The sequence below is a fragment of the Scyliorhinus canicula genome, chromosome 2 (genome assembly GCF_902713615.1).
Source record: "Scyliorhinus canicula chromosome 2, sScyCan1.1, whole genome shotgun sequence".
NCBI classification, from domain to species: domain Eukaryota; kingdom Metazoa; phylum Chordata; class Chondrichthyes; order Carcharhiniformes; family Scyliorhinidae; genus Scyliorhinus; species Scyliorhinus canicula.
This window is the reverse complement of record NC_052147.1, coordinates 121,624,705-121,645,285: the sequence shown is the minus strand read 5'-3', so window position 1 is coordinate 121,645,285 and position 20,581 is coordinate 121,624,705. Positions and strand designations below refer to the sequence as shown.

Genomic DNA, 20,581 nt, shown 5'->3' with positions numbered 1-20,581 from the left:
CCCAAACTGATTTTCCACATTTCTATAAATAGGTTTATTTCCCCCATCCTTGCCACCACACTGACTTTGCAAAAACTCTGGGACAATTCAGGCCGCTTGATTTAAAGATCAGTAACCCATGTTTGAAATCAGTTGTCACTTGACAGGCTGGTTTTGGTAGGAGCCCTGTAGACAGGTAGAAATGGATAGAGATGTATGAGACTTGGCCTGTTTAAAATCAACTGCCATGGCTTCAAAACCAGTAAAAGCACAATTCTGGGGATTGAGAGAGATGGAAACATCGCAAGACGCAGATATAGAAAGATTTTGTAAAGTTGGATATGGTGGCTCATATTTTCCAAATTTGTTTAAACTCAATACCTACTGATAAAGTTGTTTACTCGAAAGGCCGGATTTCTTACTCTCCGGGTAAGTGTAGGTGTTGAAAACACTGTACAACATGTAGATTTGTTGTTTTTGTAGAGAAGTTACCCTGTTTTTCTAACGCTTCCACACGCTTCCCTTCCTTTGAGCTTATAGTTTCCAGGTGCTTTTCTGCTCATGTTACAGAAAGGAAGATAAAAGTCTCCTGCTTTTGCTTAAATCAATGACCAGATCTGAAGAAGTGACAAACAGCCACATCTTCCAAATATCCTTCGGTGTCCGGGATCAAATATTAAACTTCACATCAATGGATTAAATGTGAACCGTACAGGACTGAACGAACCAACAACAAAAACAAAAACTTTAGCTGCAGACACTCTGGAGGAGTCTGTTTTAAAATCCCAAGAAAGTTGAAGCGATTACAGGTGTGTTATCAAACAGAAAAAAATCTAAAAATGAAATATTTATTACGGCATTTTGTGACTGAACACCTTTTAAACATACGTCACAGTCCTCATACAAGTATCTATGTAATCTGACAAAGCTCGCAAGGGGAAACAGCATTTTCTTCTAGTGACAACGTGCTGATAAAAGTAAGGAATTCATTGACATACAATACCAATTCCACAGCAGATTTGATACTAGCAAAACATTCGTTATTTCTCATTGAGGTAAACACATAGATATCTAACATGTAACAATTAATATACTGAACTCTCTGTACCAAGTATGTTACAGGATTTGTTTTGTCGTTGCTTGTTCCAAGCAGTTTGAGTTCATTTAAAAAGGTCTCTGTTTTGGTGCAAGACCAGCAAAAAGGAAATTTCATTAAGAAAAGTCTACCCAAGAGCATTCTGAGTTGTTTGTGTGACAACATTTTCTCAATGCTGTGGCCCACAGGCATAGCAGGAAGCTGCTAATTCATCTTCAGGTTCCCATCAACAAGCTCTTTGAAGAAGGGTCAATCCAGAACATGATCAGACATAGGCCCTTCAGTCGGACCAAGCAGGCGTTGTCACTACAGGCTGCATTTGTTCCAGAAAAATCAGGTATGTTAGTGCATTCTTTAAACCTTTCGCCTGTGGCCGTATCCAAAAATGTCTCACGGTTCTTCATCTTAGCATCTTCCTCTATGGCAAGTTGGCTGGACTTGGGCAATCTGAAACGTGGCTCCATTTGCTGTACGAGGACAACCATTTTGAGAACAACACACATAGTGTGGAAAAAGGATAACTTTCTTTCTAAAAACTATTGGAAGCAACAGAAATAGAGTGATCAACAGAAATGTACAAGTTAACTTAGTTCCTATATTTATGCTACAGTAGTAATAAATCTTTCAGTCTTTTTCCAGAGGAACTTTACATTGGAGTTAATTTCAGGTGAAGAAAGCTTTTGGCTTCATGTTAGCCTGGCCTTGCCATTGGTCCTCTGCTGGCGTTGAGTGAAAACAAAATCACAGCTCATCTGGAATTCCATTAAGTATCAACATCTGTTCAAAGTTTAAAGTCTTACAATTTTTCTCATTTTTTTTCCCTTATATTATTGGGCGTGGATGTCCATAACCTGTCCCCCTACACTGGGGTCTACAGGATTTAACATTGTGGGGCTTTGTGCTGACATTGGCATTCCAGGGTGAGGCGCGGGTCCTCCATGCATCATCATGGCTGGGTGATGTGGGTGACTCGGGAGATAGGAATGCATTGGGGGTCCGTGTCTTAACTGGGCAGGGTGTGGGGTCATCTGGGGAGGAGTGTAACTTGGCTGTGCCATACTCATACCCATAGGACCACCCTGAGATACATAGTCCCCTGGCATGCCTTGTAAACCTGAAAAGACAAGAACAAAACTATTACAATGTGTTAATATTTTCTAAAGAAAATGCATTCCTTAAAAGCTTATTCTTATGTCTCATTAGTGGTTTTCTTATATGGTCGGCACATTAATCTCTGTGCATATAGAGTTACAGTATTATTGATGTATATGTGCTATTACATATTTGCAGATATTTTATAATTATAAATCAAAGGCACTAGTCACAATGATTAATTCAATAACCATGCGTTCAATCTTACTCATAGGTCACAGGAGATACATTGGTTCATGAAAGAAAAAAGATCAAGTTTCAGGCTTAAAGAACACAGGGCCCGATAGAAAAAAACTGAAGATTAAGCAGAACCAGAGAAGATATTGTTAAAAGAAATATGGCAAAGGACCAAGAAGACATCTATGTGCAAGAAATCTGATGCAATAAGATCTCTTCCTTTCACACAGTTTATCCAAATAATGAAAAGCGCATAAAATTAATAGTCTTCTCAGGTAAAACGGGAGAATGCTTCTCAAGCCGTTTATGAATTTTTTTTTACAACTTTTGTGGGACAGTTTGGATTGGGCTCTCCTTAATACAAAACTGAAACGCGAAGCAGAAAAGGGAAAAAAAAGGGGGTCAAACCTGTTGCTCTGAGGGAGTGGGATGTGGGCTTTTATTGGGAAAGGCCTGCCAGTAAATATTAATCAGATCATTGATTCCATCCATTTAACTAGAACTAATTTCAATACAAAATAACTATCAATATAGTATACAATGCAGAGCTAAATTAGAGGGAATTAATTTTTACCTCTATTCATCCACTAGCACTTACTAACCTAATTGCTGAATAGTTTTTAGTGACACTATAAGCTAGTAATCTAAAGACCTGTAAGCTGTTGTCATTGTTTTAAGTAGATCAGCAGTACATTAGTAACCACAGTGGTAAAACCATACTGAGACAATAATACTGTCGGCACTGTGTAATAAGTCTAACTCAGCTCTGTTTATTCTAGCACAGCGGCAAGCTCACTGGATGATGATAATTAAGTACCAAATATACCATATTGTGTAGCTCCATAATCAAATAAAAGGAGGATAATATTATCTGTATTAAGCCATTAATGTAATTGGTTATGAAGCATAAAATATGTTATGTAATTAAATAGGCCAGAAATTATATGGCCTATATTAAGAATTATCCAAGCTGAGAAAATGTTGGCTCAATGGCTTTTTTAGGGAACACTGCTTTTAACATTTTTTTGAGTGCATTAGTATAGAGAGGAAGGCAGGATATAGAGTCCATTACTAATGTGCTACGGTAACTCCCCTCAAAGATCTTGCACAAAACTATAACCATCATTTTAAATAATCTGAAACAATCCAGTGGCATTAAATGACTGCCGAGTAAGTCATTTTTTGTGGGTAGGATATACAACTTTGAGTTCAAAAGGATTGAAGATGATTTAATAATGAAATAGTCTGCCATTCTTTCTCAAATGTAAGCATTAAGCTCGATGGTAGCAAAGAGTTTCAGTTATTAAATAAAACCTCATGCTCTGATGCCTTAGTGATGTGATGTATTGCTGTTTGCTGTATCTGTATTCCTGAAACATCGCATACATTGGACACACTCCAACTGATGGATTATTTAGACTGTAGCCAATCAGCTTCTCTGCTGATTCCATTCCTTCACTTTCAGTCATCTCTTAATGTCTGTCACTGTTTAGTTTTACATTTAATTTTTTTAAATTTTCATCTCAGACAGGAGGCGATGGATATACTTTCAGGCGTGGGGTGAGGTTTGGGGAGGGGGGAATGCTCCCAGTGAGGAATGTGTTGTATCACCATATACTGCCATATATCTTGAATACAGATTACGAACTGCAACATTTCATTTTTGCATATAAGATAATTCATGCATCAATCGTTTCCTGACAGATTTATGTCACTCAAAGGACAGTCTCACTTCTCGTTTTTATCGCTTCATGAAGCCTGGTTAATTTCTCTCAAGTCAATTGCTGCCCTGAAGATGTTTCTTTTCCCTTAAATGTCCCAATTGTTCATTCGCTGCTTGAGTTTGATTCTCTGGGCTTCATAATTAAACAGAATTACTCCAGACCTAATTTGCTCTGTATACTGTAAATTAGTTAGCTGACCTTTTGCAGCTTGCGAAATGGTGTCAAATGTCACGAGATAAATCATTACAACTGGCCCTTTATTGGAATAGCATGCAAATACGGGCAAGGAGAAAAAAATTGGATTGGGGGGGTGGGAATTAAAAAAAATTGCACTACAGTAATAGACAGAATAAACAGCCCGATCGTACTTACTTCCCCCGTGCTTTGCGATTGGTTAACTAGATGAAGGTTACATGTAGTGCCATTGCCCATCCATGCCCATATTCATGCCCATTCCACTCATAGGTCCTAGAAGGGAGATAAAATCCAAGAAGATGCCAGAAAATCAGCAAGGTCGACTACTCGATAGTGAAAAAGATCCCTTATAATTTTTTTTTTGTATTTTAGGATCCGTGGGGTGGATAAATTCCTCACAAATCTCTTGTCTGAAGGATTTGTTTCCCCGTGGGTGCAAAGAAGACAGGCAAGGCAGGCAGCAGGCAGAAAGGAAAACCCTGTGATGGTGGGGCATGACAGGGGAAGTGGATAGGAAGGATAGAGAAAGTAATGACGTTACACTGAGGGAGTGAAGGACATTGCTTAGCTTACCAGCAGGCCGAATTCCCATATGTTGCTGACCATCCAATACAAAACTTCCCATTGGTTGGCCCTCTGGACTGTACGCTGCTCCTTGGCTTACTGAAGGATCAAGAAGAAAACCTGATTGTAGTCAAACGTGGACACAGAGGAGAAAGAAAAGACATACCAAACAATCAGCAGTTACTCCTGAAACAGCAAACACAATACGTTGTCAAACACCAGAAACTTACATGGCAAATACCATAATTAAATAAATAAGTTTAGCACCCAATTACCCCCTACTAGTGCAACCCCCCCCCCCCCCCACCCCTCCCCTCAAAACACAAAGATCCCCATCTTGGCAAACCCTGACTGGTGAAAAGCTTTATATTGCAAAAGTACAAACAGTGTAAAATGTAATGTTTCAAAACAAAGTTCCCTTCCCAAAGCCGAGAAGATGGGGAAACGTTTACAGGAATGAGGCATTTCTAGGGGCGGTATGGTGGCGCAGTAGTTAGCACTCCTGCCTCACGGTGCAGAGGACCCACGTTTGATCCCAGCCCACGGTCACTGGCCTTGTGGTGTTCGGAAATTTCCCCAGTGTCTGCATAGATCTCACCCCCACAACCCAAAGGTGTGCAGGGTAAGTGGATTGGACATGCTAAATTGCCCCTTTATTTGGGAAAAAAATGAATTGGGTGCTTTAAATTTATTTTAAAAAGAATAACACATTTATTGTGCTCCTGGAGTGCATATTTTTTTATTCAAAGATTACAAAGCTGGGCATTGCGCCCATATTTTTATTAATAAATTACCACGGCTAATTTAAAGACTTCCTTTAATTGCATTCTAAGCATGAAGGCATCCAGCGTAATGGTTAATGTATTTATTAAAGTATCAAGTTACACAAACCTGTGATGTACAATGCCTATAATTTCTGGGCAACAATTTAACATTATAATGATCAAAAATAAGTAATTCTGGGAGTTCCTCAACTCTTTCAGTTGTTAAGTGCATTCTCTCGTATGGGATTGAACTTGAGCGTCCCAGGTTCATACAATCATGAAATTACAGCACAATGAGTAGCTATTTGACGTATTACACACGTGCCAGCTCTCTGACCCTATTCTATATCTAATAAAATAAACTTTAAAAAATATATTTAAACACCTCCCTTTTAATGTCTGTTAAGGATTCAACCATTGGCCTGTGTTGGCCGAGGTGCTCTGAGGCAAGTAAGAGTCACTACAAATGAGCGAGAGAGAAAGGGAAAATTTGTAAAAATTAAGCCAAGCTTCCCAGTCTGAGTTTCTTTGCAATATATGTTCTTATTTATATATGTGGATTTGGGGGAATTAAAGCAGTAGGTTTGACTATGATGTGTCTCACACACCTGACAACACCATCTGTACAGACTTATGCTTGAAAAAAGTCACTTGGGCAAAGTACTCAGAAGACACTTGTGGATCTAAGCCCCAGCTAAAGTTAGTGCTCTCATCAGAGGGAGGGCAGAAAATGTTCTTGCATTATTTAGAATTCACTGATTTTTATTGTACATCTTTTGAGATTATTTTTTAACCTGCAAAATAAAATCAGAACTCTCTCTGACTATCACAGCACTTAAGGCAAGTGCTCTGGGTTTCCCTGTTCCGTTTCACACCATAGTACCATCCCTGATCCCAACAGAGAAGCATGTTCGGCAAGCCGCGCACAATTCCCATGAATAAATAACATTTTATAAATTGAAGGAAAGCAGCGGGTGCAAATCAACATCAAATCAAAGCAGTGTGAGTGAGAATCAAAACTTCAATAAAGCTTTTCGCAAACCAATGCAGGAGGACAGAACTCCATGGTCAGCACAACATGCGTTTTGATTAAATATTGTGAGTGAGCCATATTTGTAAGAAATCAAATTGATTTTCAGCATTTTTGCAATGGGGATAAATTTGAAATAATGTCATACCAGTATAATTTTACATTAAAAGAAATGTAACAACTTGGGACTATCTTCCTCCATTCATGCACTTTGGGAAAGGTCTAGGCAGACAAGGAAGCACAGCCGTGAACATTGCTTCATACCTACGTTTTCTGGGAGAATTATTGAATCGAGCAAAATATGTCTCTTGATGTTTCATCCAACCAGCTGGTAAAGAGTGAGGGCATTTAATGTTTTTTGTGAGCAATCCACAGCTATCATTAGTGATGATAAACAGCAACATTGGTGAAATAAGTAAGCACATTCACCAAGGGCAATGGGAAAGCAATTGTAGCCGAGGAAGACAACCAGGTCGTCAGTAGCAGTACCCACTCAGCTAGCTATCTGTGGCATAAGGATATTAACCCAATTACCATTCCCAGTGGAAAAATGGTAGATTCCGGACAGTGAGGGTGGGGAAGTTGAGTTGGCAGCAACTTAGTGAGATTGCTCCTTGCATTGGGATTTGGAAGTGAAAGCTCTTTCAGAATGCTAGGCTGTCAGCTTTGTTTACCAGCTGAAGGAACTCCGAAAGAATAGGACCAGTGCCACAGGACCAGAATGTAGTTACTACTTGGTACTTGCCTGCTCGATTTGATTGGTCGATCATGGGTTGTACTATTCTTCTCCTGGCATTAATGAACCTGAAACAAAGAGGAAAAGGGTAGATTTTAATTTCTTAGTTGGCAAACTCAATTTTAGAACCCACACTGTTGCACAACTTTAATTTGTGGAGGGTGCAAAAAAAGACACCTGTGCACGAGCACATGTTGATTTAAAGGCTTCTTACATCAGCTATTTTAAATGTTAGTGTTTATAAGATGGAATGTCTGCCTGTGCAAGAGTCGCAAACATAGTAAAAGTTCATTGCCTTAAATAGGTTGCTTTCTCCTCATAGTGGGGTGCAACTCCTGTTCCAGCTGTCCTTAAATGAAGACCAGGCGTTTGCCACTCTCTGCTTTCACAAGGTATTGTTATGTCAGCAAGCCCATCAATTAGGCTGTCTGAAGTTTTATCACCACAGCAGCAACTAAGTGCTGGTACAGAAAGGCTCCTGCTCATTCGCAGCTCCTGCAGTTTTAGACTGTAAAGTCAAGGGGGTCGTTTAGAGGTTAGCGACTGGCAACGGTGACCTTTTCAACCAAGGTTTCCACACCCAGGGCAGGGGGGAAAAAAGTCAAATGCCCATCAGCAATGTGGGTGCTAACACATTTGAAAATAAATGACTTCTTTCTACAGGTCGAAACAGAACACTTTGTTTTGCAGATTGTCGATACGTTTGCACTTGGGCACTTTAATATTTTGCCATTCTGAGAAACAAGTAGCGGACAAAACTCAAAAATGGCAGCGCGAATGCATTAAGGTCCTTTTTTAACATTAACACTTTTCTGGGAAACCTGGAAGTTTATGCTTCTTTTAAAAAAAAAATTGTCCTTCCGGAACGCCACTAAAATGCTCCAGTTAACCTTAGAGCTCAGTTAGTTTTGTTGAGTTATGATGCACCTTCATTATTAGAGAAAATGCCACTTTCCTGGTCTTCCCAAAACAGCCAGATAATAAAATCACTTCATAGAAGCTGCAAAATTAATCACTGCAAGTCTGTCTTTAATTTATCCGCACAGTCCAACCCAGCCAAACCAAACCTCCATCCAAAAAATAAACCCTTCACAATTTTTACTGACTGACATGTTAGCAATCTTTACGCGGAGGCCAAATGTTTGCGTTTGAAATGGAGCCAAACCCCTCCACTGTCTTCTATGTCCAAGTAAGTGCAAGAAAGACAACTCATTCGAATGGCATGTAACAAATGTCTCATGGCTGTGATATTGGGGGATGGGGAGAACGAACGTGAAGCAGGAGACCCCAAAAAACTGGCCCTTGACAGATTTCTGATGCAAAATAGCTTTGATCAAATCACTTTTTACTCTAAAGTAAGCATTTTTATTCGGAATGCACCTTCTAAGAGGACTGTAATAATTTTGTCAGTTCTTTAGCAAATGCATTATTAATTATTTTCCATCTATGTACAGATTATTGAAGGGGAATCCTCCAAAGATTTGCATTCTATCTGTTGTCAACAAAATGTCACCCAACACAATTACATGCCTTGCCTAAGCTTCAGTTCAAAAGCTGCTTCGGGCATGAAAACTAGCTAAGCAACCGAAGAAAGAAATGTTCTTCAGGGAAATGGTGAGGCTTCTTTATAACAAGCAGCACAGATATCATTAAATCAAATCGTCAGTAAACAAACGTCTGTTCCACAGTCAGACTACACATAGTGACCCTGTTCGGAATGAGAGCCAGTTCAGTTATGATTACGAGATCCAAACTGAATTCAATTTATCCCATGTTCAGACTTGCCACCATGCTGAATTGCAGTGAGGCACAGTGTACGGCGTGCTACAGGATATATTTTTGATTCCATGCAATGGACTTTTGAAGTCAAATCTGAATGAAAATCATGTGCAATCAGAATGGTCATAAAGCACACCCATTTCAGTTTTTAAGATACTTTGAAACCGTAATTTTCAAATAAAAGCTTTTATTCCCCTCCCCTCCCCCCCCCCCCCCCCAATAAGAGATATGTCACTCCCGCAGTTTGACGGCGGACTTCTAAGTGGAGTTCCCAAGTCTGAAACCTGTCTTTAAATGATACCTAAGTGGCTGTCAATTTTCAGACAGGCCAGTAGGTGGGGTACTTTGCAAGAGCAGGATTTATTCACCCATTTGCGAAAAGAAAACTAGCTGGACAGGTCCCACCCACTAAATCGTGTCTCCTATTGTCCAATCACAGATCAACTATCATGGCAGTAGTGTATAACTCTGCATTTCAGTGCCCTGAGCTCTTGGCTAATGGAGGAAGTGTCACACAGGTGGCAAACAGTACCACACTAAAATGGGAAAAGATAGGCAGACACTTGTGTTCAGTGTCATGCAGGAGATTAATTGTGGGTTTGATTCTAACTTCCTGAGCTGTGAAACACTTAAGCAGAAGCTGCTGCGTCTCCCTGCTGGGGGGAGGGAAGAAGAACGGAGGGTCCGCTGTCCAGTTGAAGCATTTGCTGCGGATTGGCTGCAAGGAGGGATGATAATATTGTAGGTGTAAATCAACACATCCACTTTCTCAGCGGGGTTTAAAGACCACGTGGACATAACAAAATGGGCCCTTTTCCATGCCACAACATGGCATAAAACACCTTTATCTGGAATGTACTGTCTGAAAGGGTGGTGCAAGCATAATGAACAGTGAATCTGACAGATATTTAAAGAGGAACAATTTGCAGTTATAACCAACGGAACTACTGGAGAACTCTTTCAAAGGTCTGGCAGTCATGATGGGCTGAATGGCCTCCTCTGATTTGTGACTGATTTATTTTACAAGAAAAAAGTTTCAGGAATAACTTTTAGTGTTAAATGTCAGTAGGTATCTCGATTTTTTTTAAGGATCTGTATCTGTTCCTGGCAGTCTGTTTTTATTCCTTTTATTCCCTTCCCAATTTCTCTCTTTACAAGTAACCCCAGACTATGTGTTTACTGTGCCCAAGTGGGAAGGGTGTATCACTTGCTCCTTGATTGCTGATGCCAGTTCTTGCAGAATGACTTCGAGAAATTGGGGATTAAATCTGTTTTATGAATACTCACCAGCACCAGATACTGCTGGTTTAGCACAGTGGGCTAAGCAGCTGGCTTGTAATGCAGAACAAGGCCAGCAGCGCGGGTTCAATTCCTGTACAGCCTCCCTGAATAGGCGCCGGAATGTGGCGAGTAGGGGCTTTTCACAGTAACTTCATTGAAGCCTACTTGTGACGATAAGCAATTATTATTATAAACTTTGCATCATTTAAGCTACCTTTTTGATTTTACTCAGCTAATACTGTCCCATGGTAATGCTAACTTCTCAGACTAATCTATCGTGTTCTCAATATAATACCACCTCCTCAGCTTCCCTACAAACTGAGCTTAAAGTGACATTAAAAGGTGACTAACAATGATCTAACATTGTAGTACATTCATTTACATTGCCTGCACTTAACATTTTAATTTGTATCAACAGCAATAGGAAAGCACATCCAAATGTAACTAGTTGAAGCCTAGTACAAATGGTGTAAAACACAACATGATTGCTGCATCTAAAGCATTGTCCTTTCATTTCCTTTTTGTTTTTAAGATTATATTTAACATTTAAAATTTGTGGGTTACTTTTCCAGTTGTCAGCTGGAAAAAGGATTTGCTAGGTGTGCAAATTATGCTTCAGATCTCTCGGTGTCCATACTTGCTCATTTTGAGCACTGTAACCTTCTTCATACTAGACTCACTGGCAGACTAATGTGTTGTGTCCCTTTGGGAGTTGATTCAAAGCTCTGTAGCTACACTCCCTTTTATCAATCAGAATACGGCCAATTGAGATTATCAGACCAAGCAGATAAGACTGTTTTCTCTCCTCCCAAGAGTCGCTAATGGTGTGTGCACATGACACACAAAAAAAACTCCAGAGATGAGAAGGAGACTTCATGTGCTCTAGTATCACATCACAGAGTAATGCACCATCCTTTTTCCCTTCCCCCATTCATTTCACCCTGCGCTCTCCAAATAATGGGCTGGACTAAATTACTAGGTTTCTCTTTTTACCCCCAACCATTTTTATTATTTACATCTGGTAGTCTCCTTATTATAAAGTCTCTCGCTCCTCTCATACACATTTGCACATAGAGCTGCACGGAGCTGCAAACCATTATAGTCCTTCTCAGCATGGGAACTCCATACTGTCTTCAAACAAATAATTACAGGCAAGGTTAAGGGGTCACATAGAGGTCATATCTTTGGATACTCATCAGAATGTTTACATTAGTATGAACAGTGGCTCATTTAACATGCAGAGGTTTTAAAGTGTTTCCACGGTTTTAAAAATGGGAAATGGGCTCTTTAAAACACTACCTCAAAACAGTAACATAAACGTCCAAATAAATAATCCTGAAAGTTGAATATACTTAAGTTTAAAGGCACTCACTAACTGATTCCAACAAAATCAGTTGTAATTCCTCTGCATTCACCTTTAGAAAACACATGACTTTGCGCAGTGCCTGTGTCTATGTCCAAGTTTTATGGAACTTTGTTGTCCTTTATGTATATCACCCTGTTTTCTGCTTCACTGATTCAAAACCACACCTGGCAACGTCCTCTTATTCTTGCCATGAGAAATCTTAATGCCAAATCCTATTTATTCTGGAACGCAGCCCAATTTAGATCGTCACTTCTACTTAAGCAAACTATCCCCTAAAACTAGTTGATGAACCGGTTTGTTGAAACCTTGTAGCTGATAACTGGGATCTAGCCTATAGACTGAACAGCATACCTATTAGGTCCTGTCACTGATATAAAGGCTTATTAAGAACATGCTGATGAACTTTAACATTTTAAAAGAGTAAAAATGTATTCATATGGGAAGCAGAAATGCATTTCCTTTGGCAAGCTTGGATGCAGCGTGATTTCATATCTCCCTATATAGAAATATAAATCTTTGAAGCTTAAGCAAGCAGCAAGGATTAATAACCTCTGTCGAATCTTCTATTGAGTAGGTCGTAACAAATACAGTTCAAACTGAAATAACATGTAATTAATAATTTATCATTGGAAAAATGTATGACCAGTTCAGCTACTAGAGAGACAAGCTCGTGCAAACTTATGGGCCTGATTTTCCGGTTTCTGTTCCCAGGACTATTGGATCCCCTTTGTACAAGAATATTGATTAGGAAGGAGGGCTGCATATAAAGCTACTTGCCTGTAAATTAACAAATAGAAATTTGGACAACTGTATTTGGATAGAATGCTCCTGATCTCTGGTTTTCCTGGATTTGCCGTATCTACGTAACAATGGTCCCATTAGCCTTATCATTAATCTCATTGTAAATTTCCAGTCTACCCTCGTAGTTTAGAAAGGCTGCTAAAGTAAGTATCTTAGTTATCAAAATAGGTTCAGAGTTAGGACTCTCCACTTTAGTGAAGTATAGACTTAGGTTAAGAATGATCTGATTGAGTTTAATAAAATGATGAAGAAAATAGATTGTGCCCTAGTTGGTAGCTTGGTATAATCTTTTCCATCACCTTCCAGATAATCCAATGAGGAAGCCATGAGGGATGTCTATCCCTTTAAGAGGTTTTCTTAGCCTTGCACTATATAGCTTCTTTTTCTCAGGCTGTAACACCCTCATGTAGCTTCCCTTTAGTTATTCTGACATAGGTAGTATGAAGTTATGTAAAACATTTTAAAATGTGGATTTGTTTTTTCCTGTTTGCCAAAAAAGAAAACAATTTTCCGAACACTTGCATTAACATTCAGGAAATTATTAACCCTTTGCACATAAAATTCAGATTTCAATTTAACATAATAAATATCAAGAAGTAATGTAGCAACCCATTCTCTGCACACCTTGGTGTGGAGAATATTCAGCAATTAAAATGTAATTTAATTCTACTTCTTTTCAAAGTGTTACGAGTATGAGGTTTGTAGATTTTTCATGTTTTTGGACTGTGTCTTTAAATTTAGGTTAAATTAAGGTCATGTGACAATACCGAGGTTTGCCTGACAACAGGTCTTACTGATGAAAACAAAAGGAAAGACGAGACGGTTTTACTGGGAAGAAAGGATAAAGCGATTCATTACACTCCGAGACAACGGCAGCTGCCTATGTGCTACCAATGTATATACTGTGAGTCTCCAAAATCCCAGAAAAGTATTGGGAATGTCAAGTTGTAAACAGTTGTACATTATACTTAGTTCCAAGATGAAAGAGAGTTGGGCTCTCAAGGATAGCTAATCAGCATTTCTACGGATACGGGGCCCATGTGATTCATGTTGCCATGGGAATTGACTTTGTGATGTGTATGGTTTCTATAATATGCCCCAAAAAGACAGACACAGCCATACAGGGTCTGAGAGAGAGACAGAGCAGCAAGAGGCCAACATTCTCTTTGGTTTACCGTGGATGTAAGTTCATGCTTGAGACTGAAAAGACCACATTTGTGCGGAGGTAATACAAGGTTGGAAGATTCATCTAGCTTGCGCTAGAGGGATTACCTCCAGGAATACTCTCACCATCAAGTACTGTTCTAGGGTTAGGAGTTACCAGACTGAGAAAGAAAAAGAACAGAAATTAACCCTCAGGAGCTAAGAATAATTTTGGCCTGATCTCAGGAGAACCGAATGTCTACTCAAAGAACAGTGCAATGTAAACCTGTAAAGTGTGTTTTTTGGTTGTGCTAGAAATAAAATGGGAGGTATGTTCTGTACTTTAAAGTATTAGTTGCCTCCAAAGATAGTAAGCGGGATTCTCTGAGAGCGCGCTGGGTTGAAGAATCGCTGGAGGCGCGGGAAATTCTCGCCATGCCGCTCCGACGGCGGGACACGATTCTTTAGCGACCGGAGAATTGGCGCCAATCGCGCCGTGCGGTTGTCACAGCACCGGTCGGGGGCCGCTGAAATAGGCTCCCACGGCGATTCTCCGCGGGCGACAGGCTGAACTCCAGCCGAGTCCCGCTGGTGTGGTTCCAGCCTGGTACCACCCAGCGGGGGGTTGGACCCGTGGCCATGGTGGACATCCTGATGGCGGGAATCTGACTCTGGGGGAGAGGTTCAGGCCCGCGATCAGGGGATTCTGGGACCTCGGCGCCGTGAGGCAGCAATGCTAACCACTGTGCCACCGTGCTGCTTAAGTGTGCAATTCTCTCAGCCAAACTAGACAGATCTTCCCTTTTCATAAAATGGATGTTGCTTTGATAAATAGTATATGATATGTGAGAAGGTTAACAAAAAAGATCATTCACTTTTTGTTATGAATTCCGCAGAGACCAATAACTTTAAAAAAGAAATTTGAACTTCTAGTTAATCACAAAGGATGACATGACAAAATCGCGATCAGGGGCGCGCGGCCGCGATCTGGAAGGGGCCTATCTCCTTCTGCGTGGCCCGCTGTAAGTTCCCCGACATGTTGATCTGCACCGCCGAAGAGACGGCAACCACGTGCATGCGCCGGCGTGGAGACGGCCGTCGCACAGACCCGTGGCGGCCACTTTTCGGCACTGGTGCAGCGCACCGCACTCCAGCCCTGTGCTAGCCCTCTGAAGAGCGGTGAATTGCTGGGCCAGGAGGACCATTGACGCCGGTGTACACCACTTCGGTGTTTATGCTGGCGTCAACACTTGGTCGGGATTTCGGAGAATCCCAGCCAGCATTTTGGCAATGGTGGTTTTGTCACGATAAATGTCTTTAAACCTGAAATCTTGTCATGTCATCCTTTGTGATTAACTAGAAGTTCAAATTTCTTTTTTAAAGTTAGTGGTCTCTACGGAATTCATAACAAAGAGTGAATGATCTTTTTTGTTAACCTTCTCACTTATATACTATTTATCAAAGTAACATCCATTTTATGAAAAGGGAAGATCTGTCTAGTTAGGCTGAGAGAATTGCACACTTAAGCAGCACGGTGGAACAGTGGTTAGCATTGCTGCCTTACGGCGCCGAGGTCCCAGGTTCGATCCCGGCTCTGGGTCACTGTCCGTGTGGAGTTTGCACATTCTCCCCGTGTTTGAGTGGGTTTCGTCTCTACAACCCAAAGATGTGCAGGAGATGTGCAGGGTAGGTGGATTGGCCATGTTAAATTGCCCCTTGATTGGAAAAAAGGAATTGGGTACTCTAAATTTATAAGAAGAAAAAAAGAAGAAAAAAAGTGGGCAGCACGGTAGCATAGTGGTTAGCACAGTTGCTTCACGGCACCAGGGTCCTAGGTTCGATTCCCGGCTTGGGTCACTGTCTGTGCGGAGTCTACATGTAGACATGTGTCTACGTGGGTTTCCTCCGGGTGCTCCGGTTTCCTCCCACAGTCCAAAGATATGCAGGGTTAGGTGGATTGGCCATGCTAAATTGCCCTTAGGTTAAGCCGGGTTGCTGGGTTATGGGGATAGGGTGGAGTTATGGGCTTGAGTGGGGTGCTCTTTCCAAGAGCCGGTGCAGACTCGAAGGGCCGAATGGCCTCCTTCTGCACTGCAAATTCTATGATCTATGATCTATTCTTGAGAACCCAGGAACAGAAAATATAGGATGAGTGAAGTGCATGCAATCCAACAAAACTGTTCCCTTCAGAGCATGTAACTTAGCCAAGCTTTTTGTAAAACGTTTCCCTAGACATAATTTTGCTAAATTGCAGTATATTAATCTAACCTTAAGGAAAACATTGGTTGCATGTTAATACTATTAAAATCAGCATTTGTAATCACAATGGTGAAAAATTAGGATGAAGAATTATTTCCCCATCTTTGCTGAGGTAAGACTGGAGTGATTAATATACCTTTTCACAATTTCTTCTATTCTTTCATGGGATGTGGGCATCGCTGGCTGGGCCAGCATTTATTCCCCATCCTTAATTGCCCTTGAACTGAGTGGCTTGCTGGGCCGTTTCAGAGGGCAGTTAAGAGTCGAGCACTTTTCTGTGGATCTGGAGTCACATGTAGGCCAGACCAGGTAAGGACAACAGATTTCCTTCCCTGAAGGACATTAGGGAACAAGATGGGTTTTTACAACAATCGACAATGGTTTCACGGTCATAATTAAAATACATACAACCCCATATTGATTCTGCCTCAGAAAGGCAGACAGCATTATCAAGGACCCCTCCCACCCAGGCATTGCCTTCTTCCAGACCCTTCCATCAGGCAGAAGGTTCAGAAGTCTGAAGACCCGCACATCTAGACATAGGAGCAGCTTCTTCCCCACAGCTACAAGACTCCACAGCGACTCCCCCTCGGACTGATCTATTCCCTGTAAGAACACTATTCACGACGCCCTATGCTGCTCTTGCTCATGTATTTGCTTTGTTTGGACCCTTGTTCCGCACTGTAACCAATCACTGTTTGTCGATGTACCATTTGTCAATGTTCTCTGTTGATTATTCTTTTGTCTACTATGTACGTACTGTATACGTTTCCCTCGGCCGCAGAAAAATACTTTTCACTGTACTTCGGTACATGTAACAATAAATCAAATCAAATCATATTTATTTCTTATAGTTTTTTCCAATTCAGGGGCAATTTATCGTGGCCAATCCACCTACCCTGCACATCTTTGGGTTGTGGGGATGAGACCCATGCAGATACGCGGAGAATGTGCAAACTCCACATGGACAGTGAACCTGGGCCGAGACGAAACCAGGGTCCTTGGTACCATGAGGCAGCAGTGCTAACCACTGCGCCACCGTGCCGCCCTAAAATACATTTTTATAATGAATTCAAAGTTCACTAACTGACATGGTGGGATTCAACCTGGGCTCCCAAAGCATTAGCCAGGGTTTCTGGATTACTAGTCCAGCGACAATACCACTGTGCCACTGCCTTCCCCATTCTGCTATTGCTATTAGACATAATGAGGGTGAAAATTCTGGGGCTAAAGGTGTGAATCGCTTTCATAATTTGGGCAGTAATGGAATTTGCACAGGACTTGGTCACATTGTGCTCTTACGCCATTCTTATTGATTCTACTACAAGTATGAATTATGCCATTTTGTTTTTTATACTGTGCAGACCTCACAATAATAATTGGAACTAATGGTGGCACGGTGACGCAGTGGTTAGCACGGATGCCTCATGGCGCCAAGGACCTGGGTTCGATCCCAGCCCCGGGTCAATGTCCGTGTGGCGTTTGCATGTTCTCCTCGTGTTTGTGTGGGTCTCACCCCTATAACCCAAAGATGTGCAGGGTAGGTGGATTGGCCATGCTAAATTGCCCCTTAATTGGAAAAAAAATTTAAATAAAAAAAACCGTCAATGACATGATCTAGATATATTACAATTTCTGTCGCTGTTATCTTAATACAATATATGAAGTAGGGCATGAGGGGAGCCAATGCCTGTACTTGGAGATGGTGTGGTCTACTGATTCCTCTCTTGTCAACTGTTGACAGAGTGACTGACGGCCATTCGGAAAAAAGACAATTTGCTGTTGCAATAATATCACTCCCATCTCATCCCCTTTCCAGCAGAAATGGCACGGGTACCTGCCTAATATATGCTCAATTGAAATAGGCTGCGGGTGTATCAATGGCACAGGCAGAAGTTCCCATTTTCCCAAATCTTCCTCCAGAAATCTGCTGCAGGAACAGCTGGCCTTATCTTTTAATTTAAATTAAGCTTCAGCTTCAAACTGTTTGCAGCCTTGGTGTCACATTTTACACTCAGATGAACTTTTGACCAGATAATCCTCTCCATCACCAAAACCACCTGCTTCCATCTTGAATCACAGAATGGTAACAGTAGCAAAGCTGGCCATTTGGCCTGTAGTCTTGATGCTGACACTCTACAATAACAGCTCTGCTCATCTGAATCCCCTTTCCTTTCTCTGAAGCCCTGCAACTTTATCCCTTTAATTATTAGCCAATTATATTTCAATAGCTGTGGTATAAGAGTCTGGCACATAATGGGCTAACATGTGACTGACTGCACGGTGATGTAAGAGAACACATGACCTGCACCTAGGGGTCAGAATAGTGTTGGATAGAGCCATGTGCACAAGCATGTATGGAGTCAGCTCCTTGCTTGAACTGTATCAATACATATAGTTTCCAGTGGTCAATAAATACTATGTTCTAACAATAAATACTTATTGTTAGAACATAGAACATAGAACAGTACAGCACAGAACAGGCCCTTCGGCCCTCGATGTTGTGCCCTACTCAAACCCACGTATCCACCCTATACCCGTAACCCAACAACTCCCCCCCCTTAACCTTACTATTAGGACACTACGGGCAATTTAGCATGGCCAATCCACCTAACCCGCACATCTTTGGACTGTGGGAGGAAACTGGAGCACCCGGAGGAAACCCACGCACACACGGGGAGGACGTGCAGACTCCACACAGACAGTGACCCAGCCGGGAATCGAACCTGGGACCCTGGAGCTGTGAAGCATTTATGCTAACCACCATGCTACCGTGCTGCCCCAATTGTTGATCTACCCAAGACTACGAATAGCTTAATAAAACCCACCCAGCACCTGACAACATGATGGCAGTTTTTGGGAAAATTCAAAACCTCAAAGAGACTGCAGAAGAAAATTCAAATCTTGGAAAATTGGAAGAAAAATCATAGAAGCAATATAACCTGGAGAAAAGTTCAAGACAAGAAGGCATAGAAGAAAATCACCTGAGAAAATCTCCAAAGAAAGACTGGGAAGCTGAAGGCAGAAATTAAAATTCTCACTGCGGCAGAAGACTCCATCAAATCACATGGGAGTCCAGCTTCAATACCTAGAATGTGCAGATCTAGCAGGGGTGAGCTAAAAAATTTAATTCCTGGACAACACTTGTCCTGAACAATAGTTAAATACAGCAATGGTCAGAAATTGCTTTTTAAATCACAGGCCGAGAAACCGGATTCCCCAAGTTGGCGACCTGAACACCTGGTGGCCGAACAAAGATTTTTAAAAATGTTAATGAAAAGTTAATTGTGACTGAGTAGACAGATTTAAAACACTCAAGGAAAAAAATGGTATTTGAAGCTTCCAAGACCTGACAGCATTGCAGTAAAGCAGGAAAGACTGAACCACTCAATCCAGGCACATGTGATTGAAAAAAATAAAATGCAGAGATTGCAAATGCCATCACTGTGAGAGCCTGCCAAAACCGACAAGCGTGGTAAAATCCTTTGTGCAGAAGTGTCAATGGCGCCATCTTGGAATTCTGGACACCTCTTAAAGCTGAAACTGCACTCTAAGCATTTTAACCATGGGCCAGAAATCCACACTTCCAGATCAATTTGGACATATCCAAGGCTCAGATCAGTCACAAGATTGTGGACTCTGGGGAAAGGAATTAATAATAATAATCTTTATTGTCCCAAGTAGGCTTACATTAACATTGCAATGAAGTTACTGTGAAAAGCCCCTAGTCGGGTTCACAGAGGGAGAATTCAGAATATCCAATTTACCGAACAGCACGTCTTTCAGGACTTGTGGGAGCACCTGGAGGAAATCCACGAAGACGCGGGGAGATGTGCACACTCCTCACAGACAGTGACCCAAGCCGGGAATCGAACCTGGGACCCTAGAATTGTGAAGCAACAGTGCTAACCACTGTGCTACCGTGCTGCCCCATTTCCTAGATACAATTTTTAAAATAAATTTAGTGTACCCAATTCATTTTTTCCAATTAAGGGGCAATTTAGCGTGGCCAATCCACCTAGCCTGCACATCTTTGGGTTGTAGGGGTGAAACCCACTCAAACACGGGGAGAATGTGCAAACTCCACAGTGACCCAGAGCCAGGATCGAACCTGGGACCTCGGCGCCGTGAGGCTGCAGGGCTAACCCACTGCGCCACCATGCTGCCCTATTCCTTAGATACATGATTGCTTCAGAGGCTGAAGAAGTTACCACATTGCGTTATTTAGTGGGCCAGTGATATAATAGCTAGAATCAATGAATCATCTGCAAAATTTGATGAAGTTTTAAAATAATATGATGCATAATTTAACCTGGGAAGTAACAAAATTACTGAAAGGGTTAAATTTAATAAACATGCCTGGCAGCCAGGAGAATCAGTAAACTCTTTCATTAATGATCTGCATGGAACGGCTGAAGGCTGTGATTATGGTGACCTGAAATCTGAGCTAATCAGGGTAGAATCGTTGTAGGAGCGGTGGATGACACTCACCCAGGCATGCTTCAAACCCTCTAGAGAGCCACCCTGATTGTCAG

The 20,581-nt window shown here is 41.4% G+C and overlaps 1 protein-coding gene across 1 annotated transcript in view; it reads right to left on the bottom strand.

Annotated features, from left to right (window-relative positions):
• Positions 1–807: 807 nt before the first annotated feature.
• Positions 808–20,581, bottom strand: part of meis2a (Meis homeobox 2a) — a 138,845-nt gene continuing 119,071 nt past the window's right edge. Inside the window, 3 exon segments of the mRNA XM_038785863.1 lie at positions 808–2,189; positions 4,897–4,986; positions 7,427–7,485. Of these exon segments, the coding sequence (XP_038641791.1) occupies positions 1,903–2,189; positions 4,897–4,986; positions 7,427–7,485 (436 nt within the window). The 3' untranslated portion in view covers positions 808–1,902.